Source organism: Naegleria fowleri (assembly GCF_008403515.1).
Source record: "Naegleria fowleri strain ATCC 30894 chromosome Unknown tig36, whole genome shotgun sequence".
NCBI lineage: Eukaryota > Heterolobosea > Eutetramitea > Acrasida > Naegleriidae > Naegleria > Naegleria fowleri.
The window spans coordinates 629,505-653,700 of NW_025407968.1; the positions used below are offsets into that span (position 1 = coordinate 629,505).

General features: G+C 38.4%; 10 protein-coding genes across 10 annotated transcripts; 7 read left to right on the forward strand and 3 right to left on the reverse strand.

Annotated features, from left to right (window-relative positions):
• Positions 1-1,249: 1,249 nt before the first annotated feature.
• Positions 1,250-3,910, reverse strand: FDP41_004274 (uncharacterized protein; the record flags this gene model as incomplete). The annotated part of the gene is made up of 1 exon (XM_044707671.1): positions 1,250-3,910. The coding sequence occupies one exon, from the start codon at positions 3,908-3,910 to the stop codon at positions 1,250-1,252; it is 2,661 nt and encodes an 886-aa protein (XP_044561692.1).
• Positions 3,911-4,302: 392 nt separating this feature from the next.
• FDP41_004275 (uncharacterized protein) lies at positions 4,303-5,872 on the forward strand (the record flags this gene model as incomplete). The annotated part of the gene is made up of 2 exons (XM_044707672.1): positions 4,303-4,501; positions 5,043-5,872. 2 exons carry the CDS (start codon positions 4,303-4,305, stop codon positions 5,870-5,872), a joined length of 1,029 nt encoding a protein of 342 aa, XP_044561693.1.
• Positions 5,873-6,402: 530 nt separating this feature from the next.
• Positions 6,403-7,603, forward strand: FDP41_004276 (uncharacterized protein; the record flags this gene model as incomplete). Its single annotated transcript, XM_044707673.1, has 2 exons — positions 6,403-7,036; positions 7,347-7,603. 2 exons carry the CDS (start codon positions 6,403-6,405, stop codon positions 7,601-7,603), a joined length of 891 nt encoding a protein of 296 aa, XP_044561694.1.
• A 212-nt stretch (positions 7,604-7,815) lies between these two features.
• On the forward strand, positions 7,816-9,101 carry FDP41_004277 (uncharacterized protein; the record flags this gene model as incomplete). The annotated part of the gene is made up of 4 exons (XM_044707674.1): positions 7,816-7,843; positions 7,967-8,126; positions 8,285-8,329; positions 8,651-9,101. The coding sequence occupies 4 exons, from the start codon at positions 7,816-7,818 to the stop codon at positions 9,099-9,101; spliced, it is 684 nt and encodes a 227-aa protein (XP_044561695.1).
• Positions 9,102-9,310: 209 nt separating this feature from the next.
• Positions 9,311-12,442, reverse strand: FDP41_004278 (uncharacterized protein; the record flags this gene model as incomplete). The annotated part of the gene is made up of 1 exon (XM_044707675.1): positions 9,311-12,442. One exon carries the CDS (start codon positions 12,440-12,442, stop codon positions 9,311-9,313), a length of 3,132 nt encoding a protein of 1,043 aa, XP_044561696.1.
• Positions 12,443-13,281: 839 nt separating this feature from the next.
• On the forward strand, positions 13,282-14,779 carry FDP41_004279 (uncharacterized protein; the record flags this gene model as incomplete). The annotated part of the gene is made up of 3 exons (XM_044707676.1): positions 13,282-14,022; positions 14,213-14,473; positions 14,639-14,779. 3 exons carry the CDS (start codon positions 13,282-13,284, stop codon positions 14,777-14,779), a joined length of 1,143 nt encoding a protein of 380 aa, XP_044561697.1.
• A 338-nt stretch (positions 14,780-15,117) lies between these two features.
• Positions 15,118-17,133, forward strand: FDP41_004280 (uncharacterized protein; the record flags this gene model as incomplete). Its single annotated transcript, XM_044707678.1, has 1 exon — positions 15,118-17,133. The coding sequence occupies one exon, from the start codon at positions 15,118-15,120 to the stop codon at positions 17,131-17,133; it is 2,016 nt and encodes a 671-aa protein (XP_044561698.1).
• Positions 17,134-17,280: 147 nt separating this feature from the next.
• On the reverse strand, positions 17,281-18,255 carry FDP41_004281 (uncharacterized protein; the record flags this gene model as incomplete). Its single annotated transcript, XM_044707679.1, has 1 exon — positions 17,281-18,255. One exon carries the CDS (start codon positions 18,253-18,255, stop codon positions 17,281-17,283), a length of 975 nt encoding a protein of 324 aa, XP_044561699.1.
• A 370-nt stretch (positions 18,256-18,625) lies between these two features.
• Positions 18,626-22,894, forward strand: FDP41_004282 (uncharacterized protein; the record flags this gene model as incomplete). Its single annotated transcript, XM_044707680.1, has 1 exon — positions 18,626-22,894. The coding sequence occupies one exon, from the start codon at positions 18,626-18,628 to the stop codon at positions 22,892-22,894; it is 4,269 nt and encodes a 1,422-aa protein (XP_044561700.1).
• Positions 22,895-23,020: 126 nt separating this feature from the next.
• FDP41_004283 (uncharacterized protein) lies at positions 23,021-24,115 on the forward strand (the record flags this gene model as incomplete). Its single annotated transcript, XM_044707681.1, has 2 exons — positions 23,021-23,522; positions 23,682-24,115. The coding sequence occupies 2 exons, from the start codon at positions 23,021-23,023 to the stop codon at positions 24,113-24,115; spliced, it is 936 nt and encodes a 311-aa protein (XP_044561701.1).
• Between the last annotated feature and the right edge of the window lie 81 nt (positions 24,116-24,196).

Genomic DNA, 24,196 nt, shown 5'->3' on the forward strand with positions numbered 1-24,196 from the left:
GCCATATAGGCTTACAAGGCTTTCAGTTGCCACCGCGAATGTTTGCCATGATGATCAAAGCACAGACTGTGGAATGAAGCATGTGTGAGACTCATTGTGTCATCACATCATCGGCCTTTGGTGTTGATGATTCGGCCATTGTATACAACAAGCGGAACTGGGAATACGAATTGGCTCTAAATCATCTACATGTGGAGAACAACGTGCACTGTTACAACAAGTTCGTATCAGAAATAGTAGGCCAACTGAGATAAACCGAACTTTGTTCTTTGGAAACAACATGCATCGTGTTCGTGATGATCGCGGAAAATGTTTGCATGTTGTAAATCCAAATGAGAAGAAGAAGGAGTGAGAGGTTAGCCATCTCTCAACTTTTTAAGATTGAGCTAAGCACGAATGCTGCAGGTGCAGACATCCTTGGCTTGATACAACCTACATCAAGCAACATACAACCACGACGCTGCGTCCCTTTTCTCATTCTCACCCACACAGCAAGCCTTGGTAGTTATTTTAAAACGTATCTCTCAAATCTTGAAAGAGTGAGATTCCGAGTAGGTCATTGAACGTTTTTTTTAAAATGCAAAGTTGGATTACAGCAAGCGAGAGAGTCGGTCTCTTGCTGCGGACTCTCTAGCGTGAACTCGAGGAGTCTGATTATTATAATGTGAAAAATTTGGTCCGGACCAAGAGATGAGGCAATGAATCCACCTCGAAAAAAAACAATTCAAGGGAAAATTCCATGCTGTTGGCAGTCTTTTGAATTTGATCTCCTTTGAGAATATGGCAAGTGAATTTTGAAAGTATCATTACTAGTAGCGTGTTTTTAATTGGTCTTTGTGGTAGATCTTTAGATCTATTGTGTGGCTATATTGCTGTTTGAAAGTGTTGTGTACAAAAGAGGAGTGAAAAAACAAAATAACCTTGTCGTTTAAGGTGCGATATCCTTGCGTTGATGTCACTTTGTACCTTTTTGAAACAACCCAAATGGCCTTGGAGAATTGCCGCTCGTTTGTAAATTGCACTCTCAATTTAGAAATGAAAGATGATTCATGCTCAAAGAAACAACAGAACGAGAATGCACAAGATCTCACAGACGCGACAGACATCCAATTTCTGTAACCCCAATCATTCACCCTCTGCAACAGTGATTACAAGTGAATGAAAATGTTGGATTTTTTCAATAGATCAATGATTCCTATTGATTGCAACTCATCACTAAGCGATGAAAAGGATTAATATATGTGTTTTATTATTGGTTGTGGAAGAGTGGTTGAGCATATTGTTGGAGTAATTGAGTCCTTAGAGGGTGTTGAGAATTAAGGTCGGTGGCAAGATGTCTCAGTAGCTGCATGAATTGAGGAGAATTCTTTGGAATTAATTTTAAAATTAATGAAAGAAGGTTGTAGGTAGCATCGGGAGAGGATTGTATCAAGTGTGGACAGTAGCTCATAAAGTATGGAATAAAGTGTTGCACGAAAAATTGATACCAACTGTGGACAGACATCATGTTTTGTTGGGTGCTAGTGGAGAGAATGGTAGTGGCTCTATTCAACAAGGTAGTAACGAATTCAATAGCAACAATTGGATTTTGCATGAGTGACATGAGGATCATTGGAATGGCATCAATGTTGATAATTGATTTGCATGCTAAATTCATTGCTTCTAATAATGTTGAGTTGGTATGATACTCTAGGTTCAATATTGGTATCATATCAATCATGAGTTTAGTGATAAAGGGTTCTGGAAGAAGTTTGAGAGCTTTGTAAATAAATTTCTTGCCCTTTGGAATATTCCAAATCTCTTGTTGATATTGGAGATAGGCAGTAATCGTTTGGCAATTTTGTCTGAATGACTCGGCAAGTTTTGGTGGAATGTCCTTTCCTCCTGCTTGTTTTGCAACTGTTAAGAATTCTTCAATTTCGATGAGAAGAGTGAGCCCATTTTCAATGCTTGTTCTCAATTGGATAGAATTATTGTAGATTAATCTTGTACGTAATTCTGAGGGTATTCTCTTGTATTTGAAATATTGTTCAATGAGTTCCTGACGAAATACATTGGTGTCAAAGCAGGTTCTTGGAGTTCTAACATTTTGGGAGGGAATTCTTCCAAATAATCGTGTGACAGGAGTTGTTGTATTCTGGCTAATGTTAGTTTGTGCAATTTTCTCTCTTGCTTCCTCTTCTTCCAATAAATGTTTCAAAACAAGGTCACTATTTTCCTCAGTCTTGTTATTGTGGATAAAGTAGTAATAGTCATCTTCATATCCGTTGTTGACTTGAAGATCCACCATTTGCTGACGAATAATGCTCTCTACTTCATCAATTCTCATAAATTGAATAATTCTATGCGGCTTCTCAGAAGATCTATTATTGTTGCTGTTATTGTAACGATTGTATCGATATCTGTGCTCTTGAGGAGAGGGAATTTTGTTTAACACCTCATTAATGACAGTCTTGTTGATAACATTGTAACAATCTTCCTTATTCTCTGTGTTGTATGTGTTGTACTTGACCAATAGATAGGATGGTGTTGTGTGCTGTTGGGCGGTAGCATTGGTGCTTGTTGTCTTGTTATCAACAGAAGTTGCTGCTGTTGTGGAGCCAGTACTTGTTGTTGTTGCTGCTGTTGTTGATGTGCTTTGCTGTTGAGGTTGAGGTTTTACCAATTCTGGATGTTTGTGGCATACAGTCAGAGGTAAAATTTCAAGAGGTTCCAAGCCACCGGTGAGAGGAATTCGAGAGTTTGGCAGGAAATTCTCTCCCAAAGGAAATCCAAAAGGAGAGCTATTACCGCTTGAAATGTGAGGATTTGATCTATTACTACTTGAAATGCTCTCAATGTCTTCATCCTCTTCTGAGATTAATCCATTAATAAACTGAAGTCCAGAGTTTGTTTGTTTTCCCGATGAGGAGCCAATACTTGATGTGGAGCTTGTGTGGTGATGATGATGATGCACTGCTACGCCTCCGCCTCCACTACCAGTACTACTACTGCCGGTGAAGAATGGGCCAAGAAAAGCATCTTCCCCAACCACTTGCTGATTTCTTGGAGATTGTTGAGGTACAATAATGCCACTACTACCTTGACGAATATGATGATGGTGATGATGAATGGGTACATTATTGCTACTGGTTGATCCTCCTCCAAAAATACTTGTTGGCAATATTCCAGCTGATGTTGCGGCTGTTGGACTTGTCGAAGGTGGACGATGATGACCCGTGGTTGTCGAAGTTGTTGTAGCAGAAGTACCAAATAATCCGACATTGCTGATGGATGTCGAATGCATCCCTGGAGAAGTACCGGTTGGAAAAGCCGAGTGATGACTCACTGATGGGATTCCAATATTGGAAAAAGCACCAGTATGTTGGCCAACAGATGGATGGTGGTGCGTTGAAGATGATGAGAGTGAGGTACCAACGAATGATAAACCGCTACTACCTCCACCAGGAATATAATTTGAAGGTGAAGAAGGTGAATGTCCGAACGGAATGGATGTTGGTGATGGTGTCGAAGTGCTAAAAAAGCCCACTCTACCACTGCTCGTTTGGTTGGAGGGAGTCGTAGAAGTATTATTTGGGTTGGCAATTCCCTTGTGCTTCCACGATTCTTGCGAGCCACTGTTGTTCGTAGTTGTAATATTGATAGGCTTTGGGAGTTGTTGATGCTGGTGATGATGATGATGGTGGTTATTATTGTTTCCAAATAATAAATCTTGATGATGAGAGGAAGCAAAAAATCCTTCATCAACCACATCAATATCATTGCCAAATGTTTCATCATTCTTATCATCATCGTATTCACTAATTGATAATTTGTGTGCCAAACGATCATCAAACTCATCAAAAGAACCCTCCAAGCCTCCGTCCTTTAGCAAGGACGGGTTGAAGAAGTCATCTTCAGGTGAAGACATTTTTTTCGATCTCAAACAAACTGACTCGAGGTTTTCTCTTTCAACTTTTGCTTTTTCAATTTAATAATGAATTCTCTCCAAAAAGTTTAGTTCATGACTTTGAAACACTCTCATTCTCTGATTATTTGAAGAAGGTAATGCCAAATTTCAATTTATTTAAATTGATAATCGTCAAACCGCATGAACTGGGAATATGGCAGGAGCCGCCCAAAAAAACCTACAAAAAATACGTTAATCGCTGTAGACGCTTTCTCTCATTGATTCCGCAGCATCGGTCTGAATCAAATCTCGTCATCAGCCTCCTACACAAATTTTATCATCCATCATATAGTCGGGTGAAGAAAGTGCTTTAAACATCATCACTCACATCATTTTCCTATAAAGTTTTCATCATGTCTATTGAGCACAGAGTTGGAGAGAAATACGTTCTAGGTAAAAAGATTGGAAGCGGTGCTTTTGGTGAAATTTTCATTGCTACCAACAAGCAAACTCTGGAGAAGGTTGCCGTTAAATTGGAGCACCGAAAGGCCAAACATCCACAACTTCTCTATGAAGCTCGTTTACTAAAACTTTTGAATCTCTCAAAGAAGGGTATGTTGCTTTTTGAATTTTGTTTTGATTACGAGCCCAACACCTGTCCCGTTGTGTTTTTGTTTCCTGATTCATTGTATGTTCATATTTAAAATTATTGTTGATGATCGTGATGTGTCGTCTGTATGGACTCTCGTCATTGAAATTGCGTTTGGTTCTGGTTCTAATTTGATACAATGATGATCTGGTGTTGCGACAATGATGAAATGATTTTTACTTTGCTCGGCCTCTTTGAACTATACAACTACAACAATATTTCCTCTCATTCCATTATTATATGGACCATTTCAAACCACTTCGTTAAATCATGAATCATGATCATGTTGCCAAACATACATAACGACATCCTCATCCAATGGTCCACTTTACAATTTGTTATATCACGAAAACTCTTCTCCGTTTAATGGAAATTTGGACTACCGAATTCGGCCATGAAACCTATTCATCATTCAATTGTATGTGGTTCTGGACCCATCATTATCACAATACATACACTACAAAAATACAATATTCGACGTTTCATAATATCTCGATGAGGAAGCCGTGGGCATTCCAAAGGTGAAATGGTATGGTATCGAAGGAGATTTCAATGTGATGGTCATGGATCTCCTCGGAACCTCTCTCGAAGAATTATTCAATCGTTGCGGCCGTAAATTTAGTTTGAAAACCGTACTCATGCTTGCTGACCAAATGTTGAAACGTGTCGAGTATTTGCACTCCAAGAACTTTATTCATCGTGATATCAAACCTGATAACTTTTTAATGGGACCACCAAAGAAGTCAGAAATTGTCTATCTCATTGACTACGGTTTGGCCAAAAAGTACAGAGATTCTAAGCACGTTCATATTCCTTATCGTGACAACAAGCATTTGACTGGAACAGCTCGTTATGCCAGTATAAATAACCATTTAGGAATTGAACAATCAAGAAGAGACGATTTGGAATCTTTGGGATACGTCTTTATGTATTTCAATCGTGGATCATTGCCATGGCAAGGATTGAAAGCAAGAACAAAACTTGAAAAGTACAATAGAATTTGTGAGAAGAAGACCAGTACTGGTATCAAGACTTTGTGCGAGGGTTATCCACCAGAATTTGCCACCTATCTCAACTATGCTCGTTCTCTTGGATTTGAAGACAAACCTGATTACCAATACTTGAGAAAATTGTTCCGTGACTTGTTTGTTCGCCAAAAGTTTGTCATGGACTATGAATATGATTGGGTGATTTTGGACAAGAAGAAGGCTGAAGAGCAACAAGGTGGAGTTGTCGGAAGCAGCACTGCTATGGTAGGAGGTGTTGGTGTTCCAGGAAACTCTACAAACAATATGGTTGGCTCATCCTCTGGACTCGCTCCAAACCAACAATAATTCGAATGAATGATGAGTACGACTCGTTAACACGACTGACACTTCATGCCATAATTTGGCCCACCCTCAATAACCCTTAAGGTTATTGGAGATTTTCCTTTTTCTCCTCTCTTGTAGTTGTACATATTTTTCTGCTATCTTGTTCTAACGTGCATTGTGACATGTGTACACATGACGATAATAAATGATGTTTAAAACTCACACATGCATGAACACTGGAAATTTGATCAATTTTTCTGAACTCAGTAGGAACTGGAATGGCCTTCCCGTTCCTTGTATGCAAACGAATGAATTGAATGATTCCACCAAGAATGATTACACAAAAAGTGAAAAACACCATTAAGGTTTCAAAATGAAAATTTCTGCCCAAAGAATAAACTTTCACTAATCAATTAAAAATTGCAGTATTTCATGACCATGTGCGAATAATCCAGATAACCCCGACAGGCCACTTGCATTGGTAATGAAATGATGGATGATTGTAATCAAAACGAGATTTTCGATTCCATTACACAAAAAAATTTAACACAATGTTGATCAAACTCTCCACTCTCGCTCTCTTCAGCGTCCTGTTCTCTCTCTACGCCACCATGCTCGTCATGGGCGTGAGCATTCAGACCGGCAGCACACCATCCATGGCCGATCAACTCAAACATGAGCTCAAGGCTCGTTTGAGAACCTCTCCTGCTCTCTTCCATAAACTCGTTAAGCTCACCATCAAGCAACAACAACAAGGCTCATCATCAGGAGCAGCCGTTTCCCGCCTTGCGATGGCCAAGAACAGCTATGAATTGTGTGATTTGTGCATCAACTTGTTGGATCAAACCATCAATAATTTGGTGAATATTATCTTGAATGTGGGTGTGATTGGTGGATGTGGTGATATTTGCAAATACTTGTCGAACTTTGGTTCCTTGACCGTTGTTGCATGTAATCTCGTTTGTGATTATTTGGGTGTGAACGAGTTCATTAACTTGATTGAGAATGCTGATTTGGATGCTATTTATGGATGTCAATTGGTGAGCTTGTGTCCAATTCGTGATTGTAAAGCTCCTGTCTGTGCTCAATTCTTTAACACTCGTGTTGTGCCAGCCATTGTACCAAAGGGAACTACTTTCAACGCTGTCTCTCAATTGAGAGTTTTCAATCAAACTGGTACTGGTGGTATGTAATTGACGTGCAATGATATTGATGTTCATTTCATTTTCATGAAAACCGACAATGACATTTGTATATTCGATATGATATTTTGGATTGTACTTTCGTTCATGATTTCGGATTTGGACCTCCCTCACACACTTGTGAAATGTTTTCTGTCATGATCTATTATTTACTTGTTGTTGTTCATCATCCATTGCATTATCACAACCATGGTATCAATGATGTTTCATGATCATTCATTGCATCATCAATGGCATCCTTCATTGAACCTCAAAACATCTATGATATTCCATTGAATCATCTTTTTGGTCAGAATTGTACTTTGAGGTGGACGGACCAGTCACTGCTGACATTGCTGGAGGTGAATTGAAAGGACAAGGTTTCACTCCAGGCAATTACGATATCCAAGTTCAAATTCAAGCTCAAGATGACGAACAAAACCAAGTGGTCTGGTTCCCAGGCAAGTATGAATTTTTCGTTGCTGCCTGTGAAGGTGAATGTGGAAGCAAGCATCCACACAGCAGAATTTTGGCTGAATCTCGTGCCTTCTTCAACATTACTGCCAACTAGTTGACATGTGAGCAAAGATTGGTTTGTTTGTCGTGTCGAAGACGAGTGCTAATAAATTGACTCTTTTGGTCTCACGAACATTTTTGGAATGGCCCATCACGAGAAAAAAATATTTCATCCGTTATTGCCGGCTTCATCATCATCACTGCTGCTGTGGAGATCCAATCGTCGTTCGTATTGAAAATAAATTATCCATTGATAGGTATTGGAACATGTCGGATTGTGACTTTTTGTATAAGGGTAAGCAGAATGATGAATCACCGATGGTAGTTTATGACACATCATTCCTGTAATTTATTATACTCCATATCATGGAATCTTGAACAATCAACACGTTAATGACATGATCGCTAATAATATTAGTGGTTGTGATTGGAGATTCAGGTGTTGGAAAAAGTAATCTCATCACAAGATTTACGAAAAATAGTTTCAATTTACAACCAAAGCCAACCATTGGCGTTGAATTTGCTGCAAAGGCTATTATGTATGATGGAGCACGAATAAGAGGCCAAATTTGGGACACGTAAGTGACGCGATATTTATCTTCCGAATTATTGAAAATATCACAAAAATATATTTTAATTTCGATCATTGCTATGAATTGTCAACAATTTTAAATGACACCAAACAAATTATCAATGCATGTCAATTTTATTGAAATATTTCAAAATGCAATTATAGAGCTGGCCAAGAACGTTTTCAAGCTGTTTCTGCTGCTTATTACAGGTAAGTAAGAAAAGGTTTGATTGATGGTTTTGAGTGAGTTTAATAATGGTGAATGTGAATACAAATTGGAAATTTTTTCATCAAACAAAACGATATGTAATGCCTTTTGGAACCATTCAACATTTGTTGACTTTTTGAACTACATCTTGGCTTTTTAAATGATTAATTGAAATCATCTTGGCTTTTTAAAATATTTTAATTGTGCACCAAATGTCACAACCCTCGACTCTGTCCCAATGCATCCAACATGTTTTTTTCACTTCAATTTATTACACTGAATATAACGGGATCCTGATTATTGATCAACAATAACAACAACAGAGGTTCACATGGAGCATTGATTGTTTATGATATTACAAACCGAGAGACGTTTGACCACTTAGAAAAATGGTTTACCGAAATTGGTAAACAAGGAGAAGAGGGTTGTATTCATATTATTATTGGAAATAAGTGTGACTTGTCGCATCAAAGACAAGTGACAGTAGAAGAAGGCAGAAATTTTGCAGAAAAGAAGAATGTCATGTTTATGGAGACCTCTGCCCTCGATTCAACTAACGTGGAAGAAGCATTTTCCTTGCTTCTTCAAAATATTTACAAGACAAGAAAGCAAGTACCACCACCTACAACCAATGGCATGCGTTTGGATGATCATGTGCCGTTGCCACAAGTGAATGATGAACCTTTGGGATCATGTAAGGTTTCAATCGATGTGTCACACCACAAAAGGCCGAATACATCTGCTCAGGCATCCTCTTCTCAATGTTGTAAATAAGGCGTAGGTCATAATTATTAAATTTAAATCAGAATGCACTTTTTGAATCTTTATCGTGCATGCATCGCCAGAGATTTGAATGGGAGCAGTGGCATCAAAGGTGGTTTGAAGCAATTCAGGAAAGAATAATTTGGCCAAAGCTTCCTCTTGTATTCCTTGATGAAAATGTGGCTAATGTAATGGACCCTACAAGGTAAGTTCAACTTAGTTTATTGTTGTTGTTGTTGTTTCTTGAGATAATCATTAAGTTTCACAATAATATCCTTTTCAACCTTCATCTTGTCAACAAGGTCAGATTGTTTAGTGGTGGTCTTCTCGAGGAATCGTTGCTTTTCCTCAGAGTTTTTCTTGGCATGATTGAGAGCCTTCTTGGCCTTTTCTACAGCCTTAAGGACTCGATCTTCTTTTGCTTGAGCCTTCTTGAGCTTTCGAGTAGCTACACCCATGCGTTGGACTGCTTGAGACAATACCTTGTTTTGACCTTGAACATTGTTCAATGATTGGAGTGGGAGGGCACCTTGTGATTGCTGTTGTGGAAGTTGTGCAATGAGTTTCTTGATTTGCTCAACAACACCTTCCTGGTTCTCTGTCTTGGCATTTTTGTTCTGCAAGTATTCCAAGAACCTCTCTCTCAAAAACGATCGAATAGAAGATCTCTCATAATCATTGTAACGAGAAAGATCTGGATATTGAGGAAGTGGATACATGTACATTGGAGAAGGTTGAATATTTTGAATGTTGTTAATCATTGGAGTGGAGGAAACTTGAGATGGATTTGAAGTTGGCTTGGAGCACTTCTTTGCTGAACGCTTCTTGGCGTGACCACGACGTGGCTTCTTGTCCACTCGTTTAATTTGAGACAGGAGATCCTTCAAATCGAGAGTTCCTACGGAGGTGCTTGATCTTCTCTGAGATCGAGAGGATTTGCCAGAAAATCTACCAACGACAGGGACAGTTTGTACTGAACGTGGCTTTTCAGTTGTTTGGGACTTGGTTGCTTCGTTTGGAGATGGTGTGGATCCAGTATCGACAGATTCAGAAGCGCTTGTTGTTGTAGTTGTCGTTGGTTTTGTGAGATCCTTATTCTCTACTGGTGTAGTGGTTGCAGTTGCTTCAGTAGCGCTTGGAGTGGATGCACTTGTTGAGGTAGCACTGGTAGAGCTACTGCTTGTCTGTGAGCTTGGATCCGATGAAGCTGTTGCTGGAACATTACTGATTGCCTCCACAGAAAGTGGCTTGAAAGTATTGCTTGACAAAAAGTTTGTCTTCAAGGATTGCGTTGAGACGTCTGAGGTTGGTGTTTGAGATGGAGTAGCAGAGATTGATGTTTGAGAGGATGAAACTTGGCTTGTGTTCGACGAAGTGTTAGTGGATGAGGAAGTTGTTGCAGCTTTTGGTGCTTGTTGGTGTTTTGATCCTTTGGTGGCAGACGCTTTAGATGGAGTGCTTGATGAGGTTTTTGTGGTGGCCTTAGTGATCTGACTGACGGTTTTAGTTGCTTTACTTCTTGACAAATCCTTTGGAGCGCTTCTAGAGGATACGGCTGCGGAGCTGTTGGTCTGTGCTCTTGGTGGGCGCTTTGTTGTTACACCGGTGCTACTTTGTGATGGTGTGCTGGACTTGACAGTTCTTGCTTCAGCAGCTGACGTCTTCTTTGTGGAAACTACACCCTTGATTGAAGTCTTTGAGGCCAAAGATGATTGGGTTTGCATTGATGAGGCTGCTGTACCTGAGGTTCTTGTGGATGCCTTTGACAATTCTCTTTCAGAGGATTTCTTAGTTTGGACCTTTTGGCTGGTTGTGTTGTCCGAAGAACTTGTAGCTAAACTTGTTGAGTTCTTCTTTGTGGAAGATCTTGCTCTATTTGAGGATGATGCATTCTTGGAAGCAACCACATATGATTTTGAGGTAACAGGACGTTTGATTACTTTTTGATCAAGAGACACAGCTGAGGAGGCGCCACTATTCTTTGTTGCTGTAGCCTTTGACGATTTAGACGACACTGATGATTGGGTTGTCACTGCTGATGAAGATGTTGCACTTGATGATGAAGCTGATTTTCTTGATTGCGTGCCAGTTCTAGTCACGGACTTCTTCATATCTGAGGCAGTACTCTTCTTCAAAGGTGTTGTTGTCACTGTCTTCTTCACTACTGGTTTAGTAACACTTTTATCAGCACCTTGGTTGACTCTCGCCCTGTACTTACCTACAAGAGAGGATTTTTTAGACGAAGAAACGGTACTGGAAGATGCAACAGCTTTCTTTGAAGACACGCCGTTGACTGATGATAGAGCTGATTGTGTGCTGACAGTTGAGGCGGAGGTAGCAGAAATTCCAGTTGAGCTCTTTGATGATTTTCGTGAAGCTCGTGAAACAACAACATTCTTCTTGTTCACTTGTGAGGTGCTCTTTTCTGTCAATGTCTTGGAGGCTCTAGTTCCCACAACTGATTTGGTTGTTGCAGCACTTGATGAGGCACGTTTTCCATTAACACCTACAGCCTTTCTGGAAGAGGAAACAGAAGATGAGGTTGTTACTCTATTCTTTGTTGCTGTCTTTGATTTAAGATTCACTGAAGCAGAGGTCAAAGAGGTAACGCTTGGAACTCTGCTTGCTGATGGTTGTTGAGTTCTGGAACCGGACTTTTCAATCTTTGAAAGAGGTTTCATCGTGTTGTTACCCTTCTTAATTGAGTTCAAAGAAGTCACGAGAGGAGCTGTACCTACAGTCTTTTCTTTCTCTGAAGAATACTTTTTGTTCAACGAGTTGGTCGAGATGATAGTAGCATCAACAAGGCTTGGTCCTGATGCATCTGCACCTGAGGATGGGGTAGCTGTTGCAGTAGTGGTTGATGATGCCGTTGCGGTGTCCTTAGAAGTGGTACTTGTAGAAGTAGTCGTACTTGTAGTAGCAGTTGTGGATGGTGTTGATGAAGTGCTTGAGGCGTCCGATCCTGTGCTTGACTTGGTAGTTGGTACTGGAATGGGTTCAGCAGAAGCAGCAACCTCTTGGGTTGGAAATACAACCTTTCGATACTTCATCTTTCGGTACCATTTCTCTTTACAGAGAGGATTAGCATAGTAGCCCTGAATGGCTCCACATCCCTTAACATCCAATACCTCCTTCGAAGAAACCTGAGGCATATTCTTGGGATCAAATGACAACACTAGAGAGGATCGATCCGACACGACACTACAATCCCCTTCTCGATTCAAGACACACCCTCTCTGAGAGGAGGCTGCCTCCACCACCACCGAGGATAAAAGAAGTTGTACGAGGAACAGAACAAGCATTAAGGCCATCACGGCGAGCTGTGTACCCTTAAATAATCGTGGGGTCATTTTTTTTCTGATGAAATTACGGTACTGTATTGGGTGATGGACTTTTGAAAAGACTTTGCCATGATGTGGTGTCATCATCACATCTATTGGTAAATTTCACAATAAATTAGGAGCTGGTGGATTTGGTTTTTTCTACGTCGGCAAAAATCGAAGGGCAGCAGAAAACTAATAATTAACAACCTGTTTATTTGTAGTTCATAAGATATGATGGCGAAAATGCTTTTAGCACAATTTTCCAATGAAGAGGATAACGACACTTAATCGAAAATATAACAAAATCATTCCAATGGATCGTCACTAAATCGTTTCAAATCAGACTCTGTAAAGAGACAACATTCCATTCTCAGCAAGTACCTTACTGTTTGTGAAACTTTTTTGTAATACCCAACTTTAACAGAGAAGAGAAAACTGGTAAAATTATCAGTGTTGCTTCAACTACAATTGTTGACCCTTTTCAACGAACTCGTTGAAATCTCCAAACTTCAAGTTGTGTTTCATTGAAGATGGATAGTCCAATGACCTTAACGACATCCATTTTCCTTAAATTGACTTCGTTGGATATCTCTCCTGCTTCAACAATTGTTGAGATTCAAAATTCCAAGTAAGGATTCACATTCTCTTTCTGTGGAATGTATCTTTTTGTTGAGAATCACGCACACACACTACACACACCACGCACACACCCAAAATTCACTGCTGCTCCTTTTATTTCATCGTCATCCTTTGTGGTTTCAATTTGTGTCAAATCTCTCCCTCCCGCACACACATTGTAACCTCCGCGCCTTTTGCTTTAGTTTTCAATTATAAACTTTTCAAATAAACATAAAATTCACTCCATCATGGCCTCCTTCTCTCCTCCAGTGATGATGACTTCCACTTTGGCTGGATTTTCCCATCATCATCATCATCATGCTCAACAACAACGTGGAGGAATGGCTCTCACTGAATACGCTCAAACAATCGTCAATGTCATTGAACAAACTCCAACACCTCCTCTTGAATCTCTGAATTTCTCAACCCTTCATCAGAATGTTCCACCGAATGAGCTCTCTCATCGAGGTATGCTTCATTCTCCCACGGATGGTGCGTTGAAAGAAGTCTACTCCAAATATAGTCATGAATTATTTGTTCAAATTCTTCAAGTATTGAGAGAGTACTTGTTGGGAGAATTTCCTCATTCTCTCTCTCCTCAAGTGGAACGGTTTCTTCATGACCATGTGTGTGAGTGGTGGTGGCGTATTCAAGTTCGAGCCTATGATGAGAATGTTCCTCCCAATCATCATCATCATCATTATTCGTTTCAACAACGACATTATTCGCATCATCATCATCAGAGAGTAGTCACTCATCATCATTCCTCTCAACAAACTCCGTCTTGTCCATCATCGTCTTCAACTTGTTCCTCACATCTTCTTTCTTTCTATTCCAATTGTGAACATAAGGTGAGAGAACTCTTGAATACAACGTGTCCTCATGGGAATAAGAAAATTCTGGCAGTGGCGAGTGCGAGTGGATATCCTCATGTGGTGGAGTGGCTCATTGAGATGGGATGTCAAATCGATAGTGAGAGTCCTCCGGGTGTAAGTAGATGTTAATGTGTGGTCTCGAATTGGTTTCGTTCTGACACGAACAAATCTTTATTATAATTAACGCAAATCATGTGAAATTGGATTGGCAATTGGTTTCAAATGTTGGAATGACATTTAAAATCTTGCTTGAAAATGATGAAACTTGGAATGATGATCCTGATATTATGAAAAATCTCAACAGAGAAGAACTCCCTTATTTATTGCTGCCCTTAAAGGTCATCTTCCTGTTGTTCGTGTTTTGCTCGAAAAAGGTGCTTCTCCACATCATGAAAGTCTCTTCAGTGACGATGTGGTGATGGTCTCGTATTATTGTGGAGTGGTGAGACAACGTGTGTATTTGACACCAGAAAAAGCAGCACTGAAAGCAGGACACTCACAGGTGGCACATTTCATTAGAGAATTTGATTTGGAAATGAATCGAGCGAAGAAGAGAGGTTTGAATGTAAGTAGAGAATTCACAATGATTAATCGTTGTGTAAAAACCATCTTTGAATTTTAATCAAAACCATCATTGTTCAAAATTCAATGTTCAAATGAATGTGTCTTTTATGAAAAATGTGGCGTGTGTGCTCGAAATGATAATGATTCGTTTTTGGACACTTTGCAGAAATTTTTCAAACATACGAAAGAGTTGTGTCTTTGGAATTCCAAAGATGATGAAGAACGATGGTTTCATGGAGAAGCACCTCCTGTGTGGAGACGTGACGACCCGAACTCTCTTTCTGACATTTCTTTTACACTTCACTAATGAGCCTAATCAGGCAATTTGTAAAAATATTGTTTCTATAAATTATTTTTTTATATTACCATGTTCTGTTATTGGTACATCTCCTTCATTAAAACAAAATTATTTAACTTCCAAGTCCACTAACATTATTGTTTATACCTGACGAGAAAGCTCGCATAAAAAAGTCTTGATTAGGAAAAAAAATGATTCTCCGTTTTTGCTGCTCTTTTTCTCCTTCAACAACAACAACCACAGCAACAATCACCAGCAGCATCGTGATGAAGGCTTGTACGACGACAACTCACTCCCACCTCTCGCGAACCATCTTCAGTGTGAGGACCACACGAGCCTTTGGATGGATGAATAAACATCATCATCAGCACAGATACAATCATCATTCATCGGGATCAGTTAGGAATTTTCATACTTGTTGCTTTCGAGCAGATAGTGAAGTAAGCAATGGAAATGTTGAGAAGCCCATCTCCACAACAACTTCCGAAAATAACAATTTAAAATTAAGTGATGATGAAAATACTGATACAAATAATCTCAATCATTCAGCACCAAATCCAATTCAAGTACTACGAGATCCTTCATTGAGTTCTAATTTGAAAGACTTCATTTTGGATACTGTTACCATTGTTCAAAGAAAGCATCAACCATCGAAACATGATGATAAGATTAATCCTTCAAAAAGTAACCCAAATCTTGGTGAAGCTAGGCATCAATTAGAATCAGTTCGCGATAGATTGCGAGAAAAATTTGGAAACACAAATTTACAAGGACACACTACGACAAAAAATAATCAAGGCCTCTCTAATAGTATCGATCCAGAAAACTTTTTGGAAGAAACTATTCTAAAAAACGTACAATTCATGCAAGCCATCAAAAAGTATGACGAAGAAGTTGCAAAGAACGACGAAAAACTTCCGTTGTATGGTCCAAAGTATACTTTTGAAAAATTTTTACAGAAACAATTCAAACCAAGACGGAGGCTTGCTCTTTCCACAATTCTGTCTTACTTTGTAAAATATCCTGAAATTACCAGAAGTAGCCAATTTTACACAAAATTTCTTGAGGTTATTGCAATGAAATTACGTTTTTCGAAAAAGATGTCTCTGGAAACCATTGACAAAATTTTTGAGAAAATTCCGCCTGTCGATGTTTCACCTGCCACCTATAGAGCTCTAATTTTATGTTATGCAAATAAGGGAAAAATGGATGCAATTCCAGCTTTATTGGACAAAATGGACAGTCTCTTGGAAAAAGGATTTTTTAGAGCTACAAAAGTTCCATTAAAACTGGCAAAAGAAACTTATTACAATGGTCAACTTCCAAAACCACAAACCACAACAGAATCAGCCGATGGTGAGGAAGGCAACGAATTATTACAAGAATTATTTCAGCTTGAAATGCTAAAACTTAAAATTACATTTGAGGCATTTGCTCACAACAAAGACTTTAGCGCTCTAGAAAAATTAATCAAAATGAAGAGACCAGAATGGTTGAGCAACTATCGATGTGTGTCCACATACATCCGAATGGTCAATGATGCACTCGAGTTTTATTTGATCAACAATGACCTCCTTCACGCAAAACAATTGGTTGACCTTTTTTACAGGTATGACCTCCCAAGATCTAACGGTCGAGAACAACAGTTCCAATTGAACTTGTCTCCCGAGGGAGTAGTCGGTAATCCAACACTATTGATGAAAGAGAAACCAACTCGTATCGATGAGTATGGTCGATTTTTCAATTTACAACTTTGGCTTTACAAGGAACTAGCCGAAAGCAAGCTCAATGACAAGTTTCAAGAGAATCCTGATTCAGGTATGAAGAATAGAGAGTTAATGCCAGCACAAAAATTATTCGACATGACTATTGCAGAAATGAAGAAGGAAGGTATCATCTTTACAAGAGAGATCTATCAAACCATATGTACTTACAATTATCGACAACAAGCGTACGAGCGGTGTGTGTTCTTTTTCGAGGATGCTCTGCGACATGGAATTATTCCAGGAAAACGTTCTTTTATTTATGCGGAAGAATCCTATTTGATGTTGAATGATATCAAGAAGGCCATGCAGTGTCACCAATTGAGAGATGTCTATTGCAGACTGGGTGAGGTTAGCAATGACGTTTCCGTACAAGGCGCTGCTGCTTGTCTTGACTTCTTGTACAATTATAAGGACAAGAAGACAATACAGGGACAAGTTCGAAAAAGAATAGAGGAAAAATTAAGACAACAAAAGGAAGAGAAACTAGAGGTGGATGGAACCATCGAAAAACCAATCCTGAAAGCAGAGCCAAAACCAAAGCCAAAGGACCGTTACACACTAACCGAATTATTTTTGAGGCTCACGAAGAAACAATAAACCTGCAATGAAGAAATTGAGAGTATGCCCTCTGAAAAGCCCATAAACCTGTTTCTTTTTTACTCATATTGGATTTATTTCCATCTACTTGCTGCCTCGAATAATAATAATAATAATTTAAATTTGCAATAATTTCATGAATTTTATCTATTCTTCTTCCTCATCGCTCATTTCTTGGTTTTCACCTTCTTCTTGATCCTCCTCTTCGACCTGTTCTTCCTCCGTGGGTTGTTGCTGCTTTAATTTCGCTAAAAACTCTTTGCCTTTAGCGGTCAACTTTTGTTTGACATCATCTTCACGCAAGGCCATATCCAATTTAAATGGAACATACATATCCTGACCAGGTATGATTAATTCACAATTCTCGAGAATGGAATAAATTTGATCGATACTTCTGAGTCCAACATCTTCCAATTTTTGTTCCAATTCTTGCTGTTCGTCTGTAAAACAGTTATACCTCTTTTTCAAATCATTAAAATTGACAGCTTGGTTATGATTATATGCTCCGTTCATTAATTCTCTAGCAGTTAAAACATTTGCAGATGTCAAAGTTTTCTTCTTTTGAGAAATTGACAATACATATCCCCACCGCAAGACATCTTCTAATTTCTTCTCAACATACAATGTTAATCGATCTAAAGCAGCCCTAGACATTTTCAAGTCATGCATGGTCGCCACCTCTTTTGATCGACTGTTAATAGGAACATCAAACATGGGCGACTCTCGAATGAGGTGTTTACATGATCTAGCAATTCTAGTTGTAGGAATGGACTTTAATCTTGGACTGTCCAATTCCAACATGAACAAAACTGTAAGAATTTGTCTTCTAGAAATGAAAATATTTGGTCCAATTTCAATCTTGTGTTTGGCTCGTGTATGTTGCTTATTCTTTTTTTTAATCTTTTTCAATCGATCCCAATCAAAATTCTCTCCAATTTCCTCCGAGGCTTCTCTTTGCTGTTGGTTTTGTCCTAATAATTCATCAAGCTTTTGTAATCGTTCCTCCTCAGTGAGTTCTCCTCTTCTCTTACGCATTCCTCGATCCTTTCCTCTTCCTTTCTTTGCAGGTCCCGATGAGGATTGTTCATAGGATGAAGAAGATGCTTTTTGTTTGGCAGGCATTTTTTTGTTGTAAAATGAATTTTTGAATCTCAATATTAAATATTTTATTATTAAAATATACAATTAATATTTTTAATGGTGACGATTTCATTAATATGCCATGATTGAACAAACTGAGGATGAGCTCATCTCGAACGGAATGCAATTTCAATGTTCAAAAATTATTCCTCTCCTTCTTTGAAAGATGACGAAGGTCTAATTGGTACCAGAAAAGAAAAAAATTAAAATAAATTCAGCTGTTCTCTCTTCTCTCTCGCGAGTAGTCCTGAAAGTCATTGATTGCAATCACGAACACACGCACGCACAGCACTTACACGCACAATCATTCACCAAAACTTGTTGTTCAGTGGTGATCCACACATAGATCAAGATGGCGAGTGAAACTATTTCAATATCTGGATTATCATCATCATCAGGCTCACCAACAACGAGGTCGAATGGCGATTTTATGGTGAGCCGATTTAGGAGAATGATTGAAGATGTTTGTATATTATCATTAGATCGGAATGGAAGGAATGAAATCATTAAATCAAAATATGAGGAGATTATTCAAAAACTCATTCGTATGAATCCTTCGGCATCGGAAGAAGAGAGGATGAATTCAAACATACCTAGAGAAGCATCAGTGTTGCCCACAAGAGAGAACGGCTCGGATAATCATCCTCCTAGTACTGATGATGATACACCAACAACTGGTTCATCAAATTCCATCATCATCACCAACAATAATCATCATCAAAATAATGATGGCACGAATCATCTAGAGGTTGAATCATCCTCATGTGTCGTCATTTATCTCAAACGTGAGGCTTCATTAATGACGAGTTATCCCAAATATAAAAAAAAACAAAAGAAGCAATTTGAAACCGATTCGCTAATCATGAACACCGTTCAGGAAGATTCTTTTCTAGGCGGTTCGGATTTAACTCCATTGAGCTTGCAATTTTTCACATTTCCAAATGATATGATTATTCAGGTCATTGCATGTGAAGCTGTTGGAGAAGGAGTTGAAAAATGTGACCCTAATGAAAATGAGAAGGAGAGCAATAGTTCTTCTTCAAAACAAACACAACAACAACAAAATAATGCATCTGGTAGCAGTAGTAGTAGTGACGAAGAAGCAAATTTCCCATTTCTAATTGAGAGCATTGATGTGAGGAAACATTCACTTTTGAAAAAAATTCTTTCTACTGAGGAAATGATTGGTGGCTATCAAGACAGTAATGGACTTTCACCGATCATCAATGAGGATTTTAATGATGACTTTGACAATGTCAATTCAGAGGACGCAGAAGAAGATTATGAAAATTATATTGAAAATGCAAAACTTCACCCACCCGCTCGAAGCTATCACACCTTCATTAACACAGATGCACAAGGGTTCAAATATTACGGCTTTTGCTTTACAAAATTCTTCACTTATCGAATCACAAAAATTATTGACAAGAATGAACACGAGAAAAATGTTCAAGTTTTTATTCGAATTCCTTCATGCATATGCATACTTTCTCGATTTGCATTTCACTCTACGTTTTTACGGTTTTACTCACATCTCGATCAATATTTGTTTGAGGTTAATGGAGGATTTGCAAAGCCCAATGGTGATGGATATTATGTTTTTGATGAAGAACTACTACAATATATTTATGACTTTTTTAACAGCTCACAACTGCAACAACCACAAAAACAAATTGGAAACTCTTCAAAAACTGATGACAATGACAACGATGATGCTGCTTGTGCCATTTATGACAAAATAGTCATACATTTTCCACAAAAAATCAAATCAGCGTCAGATCAAGTCCACAACCCAGAGAGTGGATTTTCTTTAACCAACGAAACGGTATCATCTTTTTCTGGCTTTAATGTTGAATTTGACAAGCTCTTATTTGTTGGATCAAAGGAAGAGCATTTCAAAGAATCTTCACTGTTTGAAAATGAGAGTATTTTCGAAGACGATACTTTGGGCGAGGATAACCATGTTTTCTCTCGTCGAATCAACTATTCTGAGAGCCTGCCCAATTTTTCCACAAGCAATGGATATTTTCCAAATTCACCCTCTGGAGACATATCACAATCATCTCTGTTTCTCAGCGAAAAACAAACAACCTCAACAACACCAACGTTGAATTTTCCTTCATTTCCTACATGTGACTTTGACTTTTCCATTCTTACAAATGCTCTCAACATTGACAGTATTGTTACCATTGTAAATTATTTAGCCCTTGAAAAACCAATCATTTTCCATAGCGTGAATCTTTTTAGAATGGTCATGGTTATGGAAAGTTTGCGACATTTAATTTACCCATTTAGACTCACCTCCATCTACATTCCCATTGCACACGAGAAGATTATCAATTTCTTAGAGGCTCCTTTTCCATATATGGTTGGCACACATAGTGAGGTCATGTGGAATCATTTTCGAATTGGGTTTGAAAAGAAATCGTTTTTACGAAGAACCGTCAGCCCACAATTCAACACATTACCCTCTCTCAACTCGTCATCTTCTTCTTCGAGAAAGATTAATATTATTACAATGAATGAAACAAAGGCCAACAATTTCGCAAATAGCTCTGATTATGAAATGATTAATATTCCAGAAGGAGTATGCATTGTGAATCTCGACGATGATCGAATTCAATTTGTTGGAGAGGAACCAAATGTTTCAACATCTGATAAAAATTGGAAATGGTCTCAGGCTCTCATCAGCTACATTAAAGAAAGTTTGGAAAAAAGTAGAACAGACATCGAGAAGAGTGAAAAAGATTACATGACCACAATTTTGAAAAACAGCCCCAAGATTGAAAACAAACCTCTCAAGGGTACTTTCTCACAAATTAGTCGAAAGGATAGTCTGCTCATGCGAAAGAAGAGATCGAGTGAGAAACTTGTGAGAATGATCATGTTGAAAAATCTCACGAATAAGGAGCAAGAGGAGGAAGAAGTTACTGGGAAAGATCCTCTTCAAGCTCCCAAATCTCCAAACAGTTCAAAATCCACAGCTCAGAACTCAACAAACGTTGAGCCAACCTCTCCATCCATCATAGTAACTGCTTCGCCGCCTTCTCCAACGTCTCAATCTGGTACAAGAAAGAGATCATCAGCAATCAAACACAATCAATCATTCATGGGATCTACCTCAACATCTGCTTCTCCAGCTTCTACGACCTCACCAATCTCCTCCCCAGGCGTCACGAATAGTCCTCCGAGCACAACAAGCACATCATCCAATAACTCTTCCCCTCAAACAATTCGTAAAAGATCCCTATTCGAAAAACATCAAAATTCAACCACTCTCAAATGCCCACATCCCATTCGTGAAATATTTCTCAACGTATTTATTCGATTATTGACATGTTATGAATTATTTGTACAGTATGAATCATTTAATCCAAAGGATGGCATGAATATGAATGCTATATTTTCAATTGAAAAGTTTTTGAGCTTGGATAATTGTGGAGGTTTTTGTCAGGCTTATCACACTACCCTTAAGAGCAAGTCAAATGGATCTGTTGCTGGTAATTTTGGAGGTCATGTGGATTCACAATTTCTCAGAGAATTCTTCAAGACGCAAATTTTCCACTTTTTCCTTCAAAAGAAATGTGAATTATATTGGAATTTACACCATATTGTGAAAATTCGAGATCAAGAAATTGTTTCCAACAAGCATCATTTACATTCACAATCTCTTCCACAACTTCCCTTATCAGATGGATCTTCTAATTCCGTAGTAACACATGTTACGAATGCATTTTACAAACTTTTCGATTGCAAGATGCAACAAAACACTGAGCGCTTTGTGTTAAATTTATTGCTGTTAAACTCGTCATACAGAAGATGTTTTTTATACAAGAGAGGACGTTTAAGAAAATCATGGAAAAAGCGCTTTTTCGTTTTGAGAGATGACAACACTTTGCTCTATTATGATGGACCAGACGAGAATCAGCTCAAAGGTTCTATTAAATTAACTAATGATGGCCATGCCAAAATTATATCTGTAAAAGTTCAAGACAAACGACAATTCGAAGGCAGTGGTGATGAAGATGCTCACTACGTATGGACAAAATCTCAACAACTCGAGTTCATTAATTTATTACGATCAGCAAAAAACTCAGATCCAGAGTCAACTGCTTCCTCCTCAGAAGATATTGATGGAGTTCCACCCGTCACAGAGCAATTTCCAACTCCCTTCGTTTTTGCTATTTACATACCTGGTATTCGATTACTTTTCTGTTGTGCAGAATCGGAGAAATCTCGCGAGGAATGGCTTCGAGTGTTACGAGCGAAAGTGATGCCTCTCGAAACTCTGAATCTCATGAAAGAATATTTGGCCCATCTTCAAAATCACAAGCAAGAAAAAAAGAACAAATCACCAAGTCAACCAGTCTCAAACAGTTTAAGCCAAATTGCCCTCTCCAATTCTGCTTCATTAAGCCATCATTCTCGTTCGTCACCAAATTTACAGCAGCATCAACAACAACCAATCATCCTATATCGAAAATTTGAATTTATTCCAAAATCATTCAAGCTTAATGGTCAACACAACAATGGTAACAATCGCACATTCATGGACAGTTTATTTAATCGAATGCCCTTAGAAGAGTATGTGCTTCGTACGTCTCTTCAACAAATTGACTAGCTAGTGTCAAATCATAATACCACTACTAACACTGGAAGGACGTACAAGAAACAATCTACGGATGCACAAACTTTAATAGAGGTTCATAATTGAATGTTTGACTTTATTTGAATTTAGAATTAAAAAATGTTGAAAACGAAAACAATTTCACTTAATTCCATTCTCTCTCTCCAACTCTTACCCTTCTTCTCCGATAATTATTGCTATGCATTGGTGAATCACCAAACAAAACAATTCGTATTGGTTGATCCTGCCGAGCCTTCCAAGATCCAACAATACATTTCCAACCCTGATTCCGTCTTTCAAGATAAAAAGTTGATTGCCATTCTTACCACTCATAAACATTATGATCATGCCGGTGGTAATTCATATTTTCGCCAATTAGATCCTTCCATTGAAATTTATGGAGGAGATGAATCGGAAGACATCACTCGAGTGATTCCGACCCTTCTCACTTCTCATGAACGAAAACCTTTTGAATTTAAATTATTTGATGATGAAATCCGTCTTCAAGCCTATCATACACCATGCCATACGAAAGGACATTTGTGTTATGTGTTGAAGCACGCAAAGAAGGAAAATGGAGAGGAATGGAATTGTATTTTCAGTGGGGATACCATCTTTGCAGGTTAGTGTTCTCTTGATTGTTAAGAACAGAGTCCATAGAGCTTAAATTTGTGATTAATGATTTCTTTGATCATGGTAATATGATTATTGAAATTGGAATTCATTATTTTGACGATCATGAATATGTGAATATGGGATGATTGAAATTCAAACATTCAAGCTGGTTGTGGAAGATTTTTTGAAGGAGGAGCTCAAGACATGTACTCCAATATTCAATTAATTCGATCATTATTCTCGGATGAGAATAAAGCAAAACGGACTCTGTTATGTTGTGGACATGAATATACTGTGAAGAATATTCAATTTTTGGTGGATCGAATTTCTGATCTGCCACTTGTCATTCAATACTTGGAAAAATTTAAACATTTGAGTGACCATGGAGAGTTTTGTGTTCCAACCACACTTTGGGAAGAATTTGAATTGAATCCTTATTTCAGAGCGATCAATGATGAAACCTGTGAATTGAACTCACCTCAAGAAAAAAGTAAATATTTCCGTAAAATGTCAGAATATTTAGGTGTGAAAGACGTCACAACCTCTTACTCTGCTGTTGATTTATTGAAGAAAGTCAGAGAACTGAAGGATCAATATTAATAATATCAAGAGTTCATCTATTCAATGAATTGAATGGTACAAGTAAAAACATTTCCCGAGTGCAAAATCAAAAAGAACACA